The sequence below is a fragment of the Galeopterus variegatus genome, unplaced genomic scaffold, assembly GCF_000696425.1.
Source record: "Galeopterus variegatus unplaced genomic scaffold, G_variegatus-3.0.2 Scaffold3081, whole genome shotgun sequence".
Classification (NCBI taxonomy): Eukaryota; Metazoa; Chordata; class Mammalia; order Dermoptera; family Cynocephalidae; genus Galeopterus; species Galeopterus variegatus.
In genome coordinates, this window is record NW_007729192.1 from 239,928 (window position 1) to 252,913 (window position 12,986).

The 12,986-nt window shown below is 44.7% G+C and overlaps 1 protein-coding gene and 1 pseudogene across 1 annotated transcript; one reads left to right on the top strand and one right to left on the bottom strand.

Moving 5' to 3' along the window:
* Positions 1–256: 256 nt before the first annotated feature.
* On the bottom strand, positions 257–12,205 carry ZNF618 (zinc finger protein 618). Its single transcript, XM_008583910.1, has 3 exons — positions 12,126–12,205; positions 2,590–2,691; positions 257–1,788 (listed from the first exon to the last, which is right to left on the bottom strand). The coding sequence occupies exons 1-3, from the start codon at positions 12,139–12,141 to the stop codon at positions 272–274; spliced, it is 1,635 nt and encodes a 544-aa protein (XP_008582132.1). The 5' UTR covers positions 12,142–12,205; the 3' UTR covers positions 257–271.
* Positions 5,709–12,080, top strand: LOC103599753 (annotated as a pseudogene).
* Positions 12,206–12,986: the final 781 nt, after the last annotated feature.

The following is a 12,986-nucleotide window of genomic DNA, read 5'->3' on the forward strand; positions in this document are numbered from 1 at the left end:
CGTGTGCAAAGCTTCTCTGGCCATGCAGATGAGCACAGAGCCCCCACATCCACGGCATGCATGTTCAGACACGCACACACGTGTGTGGGTGTGTACACACATGCACACACACACTGAAAAAAAGCACTTAAGTTCCCAGGGGGCATTTATAATGAGGTCCACAGTGTTTAGAACTTAAATTCCTTTTTTTTCGTTTGTGACAGTGTTGTGTGTGTTTTTTTTCTAATGTTCTCTTCTCTTTTTTTCTTTTTTTTTTCCTCAAAGTAAAGTCTTAAAGCATGTTGGATTTCAGAAACATGAGTTTGTTCATATCTTCTGGACTGAGCAGTCGCCTCCTTTTGATGAGAAGTGCTTGTTCACACATATTTACACACCCGCTCCGGGCCCCCACGGCTGGAACAGCTAGGAGCCAGAAGGCGAGTTTGGCGAGTTTTGTGTGCTTTTGGGTCACGCACGACCAGTACTGGAAGAGATCAGGGGTAGCCTGGAAGAGGGGCTCCTGCAGGTAATCATACACTTCATTTTTCCCCAGCCGATCGTCTTCCTGAGCTGTGGGGTTCTCACCTGTGGCAGAACGGGGCTTCTTGGCAGTGGGCTCGAAGTCGGCTTCCTCGGTCCAGGACTCCTTGACCTCGTTGATGAGCTCACAGACCTTGCCGATGATCTCCTCGTGCTGGTAGGGCGGCACAGGACGCAGTTTCTGCTGTGGGTCCAGGATCATGGCCACCTTGTGGGCTGGGTGCACTTTGAAATTCTCCTTGAGGGCCTCCAGGAAGAGATGGCACAGCTTACTGACAGTGCCTGCATCGTTGGCCTTGGCCGTGAACAGCTTCTCCAGCCTGACGTAGGTGGGGAGCACCAGCTGCAGGGTGGGCTGGCTCTCATTGCTCAGCTCGATGACTGCCTGCTTCACTGGTGTCAGGATGGCTGCCAGGTTGCTGAGCAGATGCTTGTTGAGGCTCTGGATGAGGTTCATCTTCTTGGCCCGGCTGTAGAATTCACAGATCTGTTCGTAGCGCTCATGTACCAGCAGCAGCGAGTCCGTCACCGAGTTCCAGCAGGGCGGAGGTGATGTTTCCTCCAGCGACCCAAAAGTCTCCTTGGCGAGGCCCGTGGAGCCAGCCAGGTCCTCGCACACGTTGAGCAGCTCGATGACCTCATGCATGCTGCGGGCCTGCAGTGTCCGCTTGCTCAGCACGCTCTGCACCACCGAGTTCAAGGCACAGGCTGAGCAGCGAAGGCACATGCCGGCCTTAGAAAAGGCGGACGCGCTCACCCGGCAATCTGTCACGTACACTGTCCTGATCTCCGACATCACAAACTCTGACAGCACGTTCTGCACCCAGTGGTGCACCAGGTCACCACTGTCACGAATGTCTGCGCCCTTCACGCCCAGAACGTAGCTTTTGATGTGGTTGCCCTCGGCTTGGTAGGCTGTGAGGATATAGCAGGAATCGGGGCCAACACTCTGCGAGTGGCAGGTGACACCAATGCCCAGGCAGGCGTTGCTGCCCAAGGCACAGGTCACCTTCACCTTTACCTGGTTGTACATGCGCGGCAGGTGCTTCAGAGCCAGTGTGTTGAAGTTGCCCAGGATCTCAGTGACCGAGAAGGCCCCGTAGCGGGCGCCACTGTCTACCAAGGTCTGGGCCAACTTCAGGAACTCCTTCCCGCTGACCACGCTCAGTGCACCCAGGTCAGCGCACATGACCCGCAGCAGCCGCTCTGCAATGTTTTGCCGCTCCTTCTCGGGGATCATGCTGTTGGGTGGTAAACCACTGGTCGCAGCTGGCCAGAGACACAAAGAGAGATGTGATTAATTCCAGCATTCAAGGCTGTTTGGTCTGGCAGCAGCGAAATACTCTAAGAATCCAGTATTAGGAATGACAAATAGATTCCATCTTGCACACAAATTGGTGGTGTTGGCTGCTTTTATCCAGAGACACAAAGAGAGATGTGATTAATTCCAGCATTCAAGGCTGTTTGGTCTGGCAGCAGTGAAATACTGTAAGAATCCAGTATTAGGAATGACAAATAGATTCCATCTTGCACACAAATTGGTGGTGTTGGCTGCTTTTATTGTATGATGGGATCACAGTAATAACTTTCTATGATTGATATGTAACGGCTGCCATGGGCATGGAAATAGAATATAGTGGTATGTGTGTAACATACTTGCTGTATGTGTCATTCACCTAGACCTGTGACACCAACTAGCCTAACCTTCTCTATAACATACAGATCTTCAATGATTAAAATATGTGAGGCCATAGAGTCAGGAAAGAGCAGCCAACAGAAATTGTGGAGAGGTGAGTTCTAGCACTAATTGGTGATTCTGGCACTAACTCGTGCTTTCTGACTATAAAAAAATCACCTCCTCTCCCTGGTCTGACTCCTGCCCATCTTGAGTTAAGAATTCCTGCAAACAAGGTCTTACGTGTAAAAGTGCTTTGGAAACTGTTATGCCTCATCTTGCATCATCACAGGAAGCACAGGTGGTAGGAGTGGGGGCAGAGGGGAACAGCCAGAGAGGGGGCTGGCAGGACCTCCACAACCCCCCTGGCTCCAGCCCTGGTGGAGGAGACCTACTGTTGTTGGCGCTGTTCCTCTGGGCCTGAGGTTTCCACTTCTCTTCCACAACAGCAGGTGGTGATCGGGACTGGTTGGAGGTGATGTTGTTTTCATTGTCAGCTGTGGGCACAACGGGGACAGTGTGTCACCTTGAAGGGTAAGAGGACGGTTGACAGACAAGTACTAGAGTGTAGTGGGTAAAAGTACAACGTGGCCTCTGGGACTCAGGCCTGGGTTAAAATCCTGGCTCCTCCTTAGACAACTGTCTATGCTTGCAAAGCCTCTTTCCATCATCTGAAAAAATGAAGATAACCCCACAGACATTGCACAACTGCTGGAAAAACTAACAAGAGACAGTGCAGGCAAGACTGAGAGCACAGTGCCTGGTACAGAGTAAGTGCTCAGAAAATGGGAGTCACATGTCCTGAGCCTGGCTGGGGACCTCACACCTACACACAACTGCAAAGTCCTTGCTCTGAAATGGGGGGCAAGGGAGTGCCAGTTATACCCCAAGTGACCAAAAGCACCTCACACTCCCTTCTTTAAAGTGTGCTTTTTTGTCTTCTCAGTATATTTACTAGAAATTTAATTAAATGAACAAAAACAAAGCCAAAGCCCCACATGACATGAAATCCTAAATTCTCAAACCCCTCACTGTAAGATGCGGAAACAGAAGTCGAGAGAGAAGAAAGGATTTGCCCAAGATCAAACAGAAAACGGTGGCAGGGTTGGGACATAAGACCAGGTCCCTGGCTGCTGGATGCTTCCTCCATATATTTCTCTAGTTTTTGTTAATTTGCATATAAGCAATTGTATCCAGTTATAAATAACTGCCATATGCCTATTCTCCTCTATGCATTGCTACTCCTTGACCTTTTCATAGAATCACTTCTGAATAGAAATGGTCTGAGTCACGTTCCTGTCATTACAAATGCCCACACAGACTTCTATCGTACAATATACCTCACCTTGCTAACCATACTTCTCGTACAATATACCTCACCTTGCTAACCATTCTTCAAGTGCTAGGTTTCTGGTCTCTGCTGTTTCCAGTGTTGCAATTTGCTATGAACCTAGCTGCCTAATTATGATATTGTGCAAAAACAAGGGTACTTCAAAAAGTTTGTGGAAAGATTCGTATTATCTTTCGATTCTATTTTTCCACAAACTTTTTGAAGTACCCTCATACACATTTTGGTCTTTATCCCTGGTTCCTGGCACAAAGCTACTAAAATGCTTGTAATTTCCCAAGTGATTGAACTTTCATACCCCACCCCCTGACTTCTGGGAAGGGGAGGGACTACACGTTGAGTTGATCACCAATGGACAGTGTTTTAATCAATTGTGCCCATGTAATGAAGTCTCCATAAAAACCCAAAAGGATGGGGTTTGGAGAGCTTCTGGGCTGGTGAACACCAGTGGAGGTGCTGGAAGGATGGCATGCCGGAAAGGGCATAAGAGCTCTGTGCCACTTCCCATATCCCATGCCCTATACATCTCTTCCATTGGCTGTTTCTTAGTTGTATCCTTTTAATAACATAGTGGTCGTCTAGTAAGAAAATGGCTTTCCTGAGCTCTGTGAGCCATTCCAGCAAATGATCAAATCTGAAGAGGAGGTTGTGTGAACCTCGGATTTATAGCTGGCCAGTCAGATGCACAGATGACAACCTAGACTTTGGACTGGCATCTGACGTAGGGGCAGTCTTGTGGGATGGGTCCTTAACTTGAGGATCTGATGCTATCTCCAGAAAGACAGTGTCAGAATTGAGTTAAACATCTAAAAGGCTAAAAATAAAGGAACAGAACATGAACAATGTCAAGCAGTTTAATACACACACATACAAACTGAAAGTCCTAGAAAAAGGGAACGAGGCAGAAAATTTCAAAGAAACGGCTGACATTTTTTCAGATTGGATGAATACTATAAAGCTAGATTCAAAAAGCTCAATGTACCCCAAGCAGAATAAATATAAAAAAAAATCACTTATGCACAGCATCATAATCAATTGTTGAAAACCAATGAAAAGAGAAAATCTTAAAAGTAGCTGGGGAGGGGAAATTATGTACAGACAAACAAAAATAAGAACAACAACAGACTCTGCCTCAGAAATTATGCAATCCAGATGGCAATAGAATAAAGTACTAAAAAAAAAAAATTGTCAACCTAAAATTCTAAACCCAGTGATAATATCCTTCACAAAGGAAGATAAAATAAAGACTTCCAAAAAAAATCAGACCAGCTTTATAAAAATACTAACGGAAGTTCTTCAGGTCTAAGAAAAAAATGACATCAAATATGAATCTGGATCTACAAAAAGAAATGAAGGGTGCTGGAAACTACACCTGTGGGTAAATTTTTAAAATGTTTCTCCTTATTTTTAACCTCTGTAAAAGATACTCAGTGGAAAATAATAACAATGAATTACAGCAACTGTATAGAAAAGTAAACTGGGGCCGGCCCAGTGGCGCACTGCTACAGGGTTCGGACCCCACATACAGACCGGCTGCTCACTGGCTGAGCGAGGTGCGGGAGCAACACGGAGGGTTGCGATCCCGTTGCCGGTCCTGGTCCGGTACGGGCGCGACACTGAGGGTTGCAATCCATTGCCAGTCACGAAAAAAGACAAAAAGGAAAAAAAGAAAAGTAAACTGTATGACAACAACAGCACAAAGGCCAGGATGGTGAAATAGAAGACACTGTTGAAAGGTTCTCACGCAATATGAAAAGTAGGCTAATATTATTTGAGGGTGGACCATGATAAATTAAAAATATATAGTTTAAAACCCAAATAAACCATAAAAAAACCCCTAATCAACTGTGGAGATAAAAATGAAATCATAAAAAATTTTCAATCAAAACCCAAGGAACAAAGAACAAAAGAGATGAACAGCAAACAAATAGAAAGATGTCAGATTTACATACAACAATACTGCAATTACATAAATGCAAATGGTCTCAACATTCCAAAGAAAACTCAGACATTCTCATACTTAATAAAAAACAAGACTTGATAATACACTATCTATAAGAAGCCTATTTAAAGATAAAGGCAAAGACAGATTAGAAGTAAAAGGCTGAATAAAGATATATCATGTGAGGAGTAATTTTTTTTTAAAAGCTGGGGCTCACTCCCAAGATGATGGCCCTACTGGGATCCATCCTGAGCTCTATGGAGAAGTCACTCAGCCATAGTTACCTGGAAACTTGGTGCAAAGCCCGAGAGCAGACTGCACGTCAGAAGGAAACTACAGTGCAGGAGAAACAACAGAAAGTGGAGTTTCAGAAAAGGATGGAGAAAGAACGTTAAATTTCATCCAAGGCAGTGGACAGATCAAGTAAACATTTTAGCAGATGAACAAGACAGTGAGGAGCAAACTACACAACAGGATGGAAGGAGCTGGCCTGACCTCCTTCCTTCTGCTTTGGGGAAGAACATAAATGTTGCTATGTCATGATCTTCAGAAAGGAGTTTGCACCCTCAGGTGAAGAGCTCAACACCTACCATCGTGGAGATGAGAGGGACCTCCAGAAGGCTGAAGGGAAATGGAAGCTGAAGGAGCTGGCCCAGCGGTAGGATGTAGCCCAGCAGGGACTGTGGTGGTAAGCCCACCAGCGACTACAAGGACAAGTACAGCCACCTTTTCAGCAAGGGAGCAGTCAAGGATGTGGCCCACATGCTACAGCCCAACAATATGTATGGTTGTGTGGCAGTGGCCAACAAGAAGGACACAAGCTCTTTTATGCAAATGCAAAAGACGCAGAATAGTCAAAACAATCTTGAAAAAGAACAAAGTTGGAGGACTGACACTTCCTGATTTTGAAACTACTACAAAGCTATAGTAATAAAGACAGTATGGTACTGGCTCAAGTACAGATACACAGGTCAATGAAAGAAAATTGAGAATACAGAAATAAATACTCACATTTACGGTCAACCGATTTCTGACAAGGGAACCAGGACAATTCAATGAGGGAAAGAACAGTCTTCAACAAATGGTGCTCGGACAACTGGACACCCACATGTAAAAAAGTGAAGTTGGATTCCTACCTCACACCAGATACAAAAATTAACTCAAAATGGAATATACACCTAAATGCAAGAGCTAAAACTATAAAACTCTTATAAGAAAATATAGGAGTTAAGTCTTTGTGATATTGAGCTAGCAGTGGTTTCTTAGACATAACACCAAAAGTATAAATGATGAAAGAAAAATTAGATAAGTGAGCTTCATCAAAATTAAAAACTTTTGGGCCGGCCCGGTGGCGCACTGGATAGTGCGCCGCTTGGGAAGCGCGGCGGCGCTCCCGCCCGAGGGTTCGGACCCCACATACAGACCGGTTCCCGCTCACTGGCTGAGCGAGGCGCGGGAGCAGCGCCGAGGGTTGCGGTCCCGTTGCTGGTCCCGGTCCGGTACGGGGGCGACACTGAGGGTTGCGATCCGTTGCCGGACACGGAAAAAGACAAAAAAAAAAAAATTAAAAACTTTTATACTTCAAAAAACAGCGAAAAGAAAGTGATAAGACAACCCACAGAATGGGAAAAAAATATTTGCAAATCATATATCTACAAGGGTCTTATATCTAGAATATACAAAGAACTTTTACAACTCAATAATAAAAAGATAAAAAAATAAAAATAAAAAATGGGCAAAGGATCTGAATAGACATTTTTCCAAAGAAGATGTACAAATGGCCAATAAGTACATAAAAAGATGCTTGACATCATTAATAATCAGAGAAATGCAAATCAAAACTACAATGAGATACCATTTCACATGTACTAAAATGGCCATAACCAAAATGTAAGATGATAAAAAATGTTGGCAAAGATGATGGAGAAATCAGAATCCTCATAAGTTGTTGGTGGGAATATAAAAATGGCACAGCCACTTTAGGAAACAATCTGTCAGTTCCCCAAGTGATTCAACATAGAGTTACCAGATGACCCAGCATCGCCACTCCTAGTTACATACCCAAGAGAGTTAAAGACATGTCCACACAAGGACTTGTACATGAATGTTCACAGAAGCTTTATTCTTAATAGCCCCAAACTGGAGATCCAAATGTCCAATTGGTAAATGGATAAACAAACTGTGATATATGTAAACAAAGGAACACTAGCCAGCAATATAAAAGAATTACTGATAACAGAACATGGATGAATATCAAAAGTACACTAAGAGAAATAAGTGAGACATAAAAGACTAAATACTGCATAACTCCACATATATAAAATTCCAGTACAGGCAAAACTATAGTGAAGGAAAGAAGACAGAGGTTGCCAGGAGTTGGTGAAAGGGATTGGTTGCAAAGGGGCATTAGGGAATGTTTCAGGTTAATGGTTATGTTACATATGTTGATTGTGATGGTAGTTAAATAACTATACATTTGTCAAAACCCATCAAACTGTACTCTTAAAACTGGTACATTTTATTTATGTAAATTGTCTTAATAATCTGATGGGCAACACTGAGGGTTGCAATCCGTTGCCGGACACGGAAAAAGACAAAAAAAAAAAAATTAAAAACTTTTATACTTCAAAAAACAGCAAAAAGAAAGTGATAAGACAACCCACAGAATGGGAAAAAAATATTTGCAAATCATATATCTACAAGGGTCTTATATCTAGAATATACAAAGAACTTTTACAACTCAATAATAAAAAGATAAAAAAAAAAAAAATGGGCAAAGGATCTGAATAGACATTTTTCCAAAGAAGATGTACAAATGGCCAATAAGTACATTAAAAGATGCTTGACATCATTAATAATCAGAGAAATGCAAATCAAAACTACAATGAGATACCATTTCACATGTACTAAAATGGCCATAACCAAAATGTAAGATGATAAAAAATGTTGGCAAAGATGATGGAGAAATCAGAATCCTCATAAGTTGTTGGTGGGAATATAAAAATGGCACAGCCACTTTAGGAAACAATCTGTCAGTTCCCCAAGTGATTCAACATAGAGTTACCAGATGACCCAGCATCGCCACTCCTAGTTACATACCCAAGAGAGTTAAAGACATGTCCACACAAGGGCTTGTACATGAATGTTCACAGAAGCTTTATTCTTAATAGCCCCAAACTGGAGATCCAAATGTCCAATTAGTAAATGGATAAACAAACTGTGATATATGTAAACAAAGGAACACTAGCCAGCAATATAAAAGAATTACTGATAACACAGAACATGGATGAATATCAAAAGTACACTAAGAGAAATAAGTGAGACATAAAAGACTAAATACTGCATAACTCCACATATATAAAATTCCAGTACAGGCAAAACTATAGTGAAGGAAAGAAGACAGAGGTTGCCAGGAGTTGGTGAAAGGGATTGGTTGCAAAGGGGCATTAGGGAATGTTTCAGGTTAATGGTTATGTTACATATGTTGATTGTGATGGTAGTTAAATAACTATACATTTGTCAAAACCCATCAAACTGTACTCTTAAAACTGGTACATTTTATTTATGTAAATTGTCTTAATAATCTGATTTTAATATAGACTGTAAAGAAACCCATTAAATTGGTAGCAATGATTAGCTTTGAATAGTGAGATTATGACTGATTCTTCATTTTCTAACTTTTCTGCATTTTTCCAGTACAGAGAATGCATTTCCTTTACCAGACAGACATTACATTTACAAAGGGGAAACAAATTTTACAATGAAAAGCAGCCTTACTGTGGACTTTATCCACCAGAATACAGAGATCTGAAAGCCCTTGCTCATTGTGAACCCAACTCTGTCATGGCTGTGGGGTGTGACACTGAGTTAGTCACTTCAACTTTCTGGGCATCAGTTTCTCCTCCCCCATCCAAAATGCTGGGGCTGGATAAGTTGCAGAGTAATTCTCTTACTCTCTGCCCTTCCACAATACTTGGAATTGTGATTATTCAACCTAGCATTAGACAACCATGTCTAGTATTGGTTGATTTAGACATTCGTTTTCTCCGTACCCACAGATCCTGCTCTTGATACAAGTGAGATACTCAGTAAAAGCTCTGTGAAAAGGTGATTCATAGATTGAGATGAAAATAAGGCTTACTTCATGTGGCTATCCCTGTGTGCCCTCACACACACACACACACACACACACACTCTCTCTCTCTCTCTCTCTCTCTCTCTCTCTCTCTCCAAAAAATTCGTGGAAAAGAAGAATTAGAAGATAACACAAATCTTTCCATGAGCTTTGTGAAGTACCCTTGTACATCTAAAGGGCTGGATACAAAGCTAGAGTAAAGGCTGTTTCCCAGAGAGACCACCGCAGGGAGGAGAAAGCAGGTATTTTGGACAGGAGGCGGAGGAAGATGCACCTGCTGCTATTGGGTCTTAGAACGCACCACAGCCCTCAATACTTTACATGTCATCTCTGGCACCCTCACCCAATGCTGTGGAGAATATTGATAAACCCACTTCACAATGAAGCCCAGAGGGGCGAAGTGGCTCAAAGGGATTAGAACCAGGTGTGTACACCACCTAAACCCTAACACCGAGAGCTGCCAATTTGTTTGCCACCTGGAAAGTCCCCACGCCCCTCCGAGCTGCAGCCCTTCTGACTATACTTTAAGAAGGGGCCTGGAAGGGGTGATCTCTGAGGGAGTCATCTCCACTGATCTTCAGGAAGGTCCACCTGCGGCTGCACAGGGTGGAGATTGCACGTACAGGATCTGGAGTTCACTTGCAAGGTTAGGCTATACTTTAAGAAGGGGCCTGGAAGGGGTGATCTCTGAGGGAGTCATCTCCACTGATCTTCCAGGAAGGTCCACCTGCGGCTGCACAGGGTGGAGATTGCACGTACAGGATCTGGAGTTCACTTGCAAGGTTAGAATCTTGGTCTGCCACTCTGATTGCATAGCCTTGGGCAAGATACTTAACCACCTGTGCCTCAGTTTCCTCTTCTGTAAAGTGGAGCTAATACGAGCGCTTAACTCACAGGGTTGTTCTGAAGATTAAATCAGTGATTACATGGTAAAACTCTGAGAACAAGGCCTGGCACCAAGTAAAACTAGCTAACACCAAAGGATGTTAGGTAGTTTTTAAGAGCTATGCAACTTTGGGCCGATGATTATGTTCTCCGAGCCTCAGTTTCTTCATCTGTATGATGAGGATGAAAATGTCAACTACCTAATAGGTTCATTCAGGAAGATGTGATGAAATAACCTATGTAAAGCTCAAAGACACACAGTAAGAACTCACTAAATGTTAGCCATCTTTAGTATTATTAACACCTAAGCACACTCCTGAACTGTCACCAGGGCAAGATAGATTTTCCTTCAGCACAGAAAAGGAAGTTTATCAGTGCAAATTACCCTGTGCCATTCAGCAGTCTCTTAATGAGATTGGTGTGATTCGAGGCTGATCCTCCTTATCAGCGGCACTGTGAACTGTGCAGCTCATGACGCTTAATTTCTCTCTATGGAGCCAATCCTTTAATCCCAATTCAGCCTGGCTGGGATTCAGCCTGGCTTTGCACTGGATTGCCAGTGAGGTATTCTTTGGCAGCACTGGACCAGAACAAAGCAGCCCACAGCTCCTCCCGGAAAACAAGTCAAGGTGCTTGGGAGAGGTGGGGCTGACTCAAGGCTCGCGTCCATTTGCATTTTAATAGCCTCGTCCTCCAGCTGCCCAGGGATGGGAAAGCTTCAGCACCCAGACTCTTCCCTAATTACTGCTCGGCTTCCAGAAGCTAGCAGGGGGCAGGTGGAGTGCCAGGCTGTGGGAGTCTCCAGACTAAGCAGGCTTCCAACTGCTGTCACTAGTATTGGGCTCCTGGTTCCCCACGGTTTGAGTCTAAATGCCTTGAGCTGGCATTCCAGGCCTTCCCTGGTAAGGAATGTTGATGGCAAAGACCTGCGGGATGCACTTGTCACAGAAGCTTGGTGTGAGGATGGCAGCTGGAGATTTGGGGTTCACGTGCCCTTATTTCAGAGATAAAGACAGCTTCCTGCCTGAGGCCACACAGCACCAAGGCACACCAGTTAGAGCAGGACTGGAACTCAAGTGTCTTGGCTGCTACTCCAGAGCTCTGTCCTGATTTTAAAGAAGTCATTAGAAATAAATAACAGACTGCCCCCCGCAAAGATCATGTGAATTAGTGACTGCTGTACAGCACACACCCAATGAATATATACGCTGAAAGAGTGAGTGAATGAATGAATGAGTGAATGAATGGAGGGCAGGCTAACAGAACAGTGCCCAGCCTAAAAGAGATTCTAGTCCTGTAATGCTCTGCCCTAGTTGGGCCAGACCTGGAGTATACGAAAGATTTGTGAGCCTGAGAGGAATACAAATAATAATACTAAAAACAACAACCGTAGAAATAACAGCAGCTACCAATTACTGAACCACCCTTATGTGTCAGGCACTTTCCACACATCATTTCTATACCTCTAGAGAATTACACTGAGGGAGCGGGTGGAGGGACAGCTAGCTGCTTCCCCCAGATTCCTGTTTACCTTTGCAGTGTCCACCTGTCCCCAGGCAGTGGCTCTGGAAGGTGAGAGGGGAGAAGAGCTGCATCCCCCATGGGCCGCTGGGCCCCTTACCTGCGTGGGACTGCATGTGCTCCAACAGGTTGTTGTAGAACTGGAACTGGATCCCACAGGCGCCACAGGTGTAGGGTTCTGTGGGGAGAGAGGGGGACGCCGTGTGAGGGGCAGAAGAAACCCGGACGCCTTTCTGCTGGGCTGCAGGCAGCTTTGAAAGTGGGAACCCAAACACGCACTGGGTCTCTGTACACACGTGGGGTTCTGGGTCTAGCCTGACTCCCCTGTCACTAAACCAGTAAGGGAAAGACTGGGGGGAGGAAGGAGCGACGGTGAGAGGTAGACATGTGGATAGAGACTGCCTGATTCAATCGAGCAGATATTTATTGAGTGCTTACTGTGTGCCAGGCGCTGTGCTGGGCACCTGGGATGGGCACGGGGGGAGAACATCAGTGGACCAAGAGCTCTTTTAGGCCAGAGGCCATGCCTCAGCTGCTCCCCGCCAGCTCCCCACCTGTGCAGCCACACAGAGGTCACTGTTTGCCGAGTGAACAAATGAATGAATGTATGCACGAACCAAAAACAAGAACAACGAAAGCACAGCAAAGGGAGGGGAAAAGAAGAGAAAAGGGTAAGAAGTGGAGAAAGCCAAAGAAAAGCAAGAGGATTCGGGCATAAGATGGTGAAAGGGAAGACGGAGGGAGGAAGGATGAAAGCTGGCGCAGAGGAGTAGGACCGAGGGTACGAATGGCCTTTCCCTTCAGCTCTGTGTTCCCAGCACTCACGTCAGTGCCCGGCAGAGAGGGGGGAGGAGAGGAAGGAAGAAGGGAAAGGAAGCGGGTGGAAAGAACAAGGAAGAGAGAGGGAAGAGGCTGAGATGGCACTCTGAAGAGGGGTCCTGAGGCTGCCCCATGACCAGGA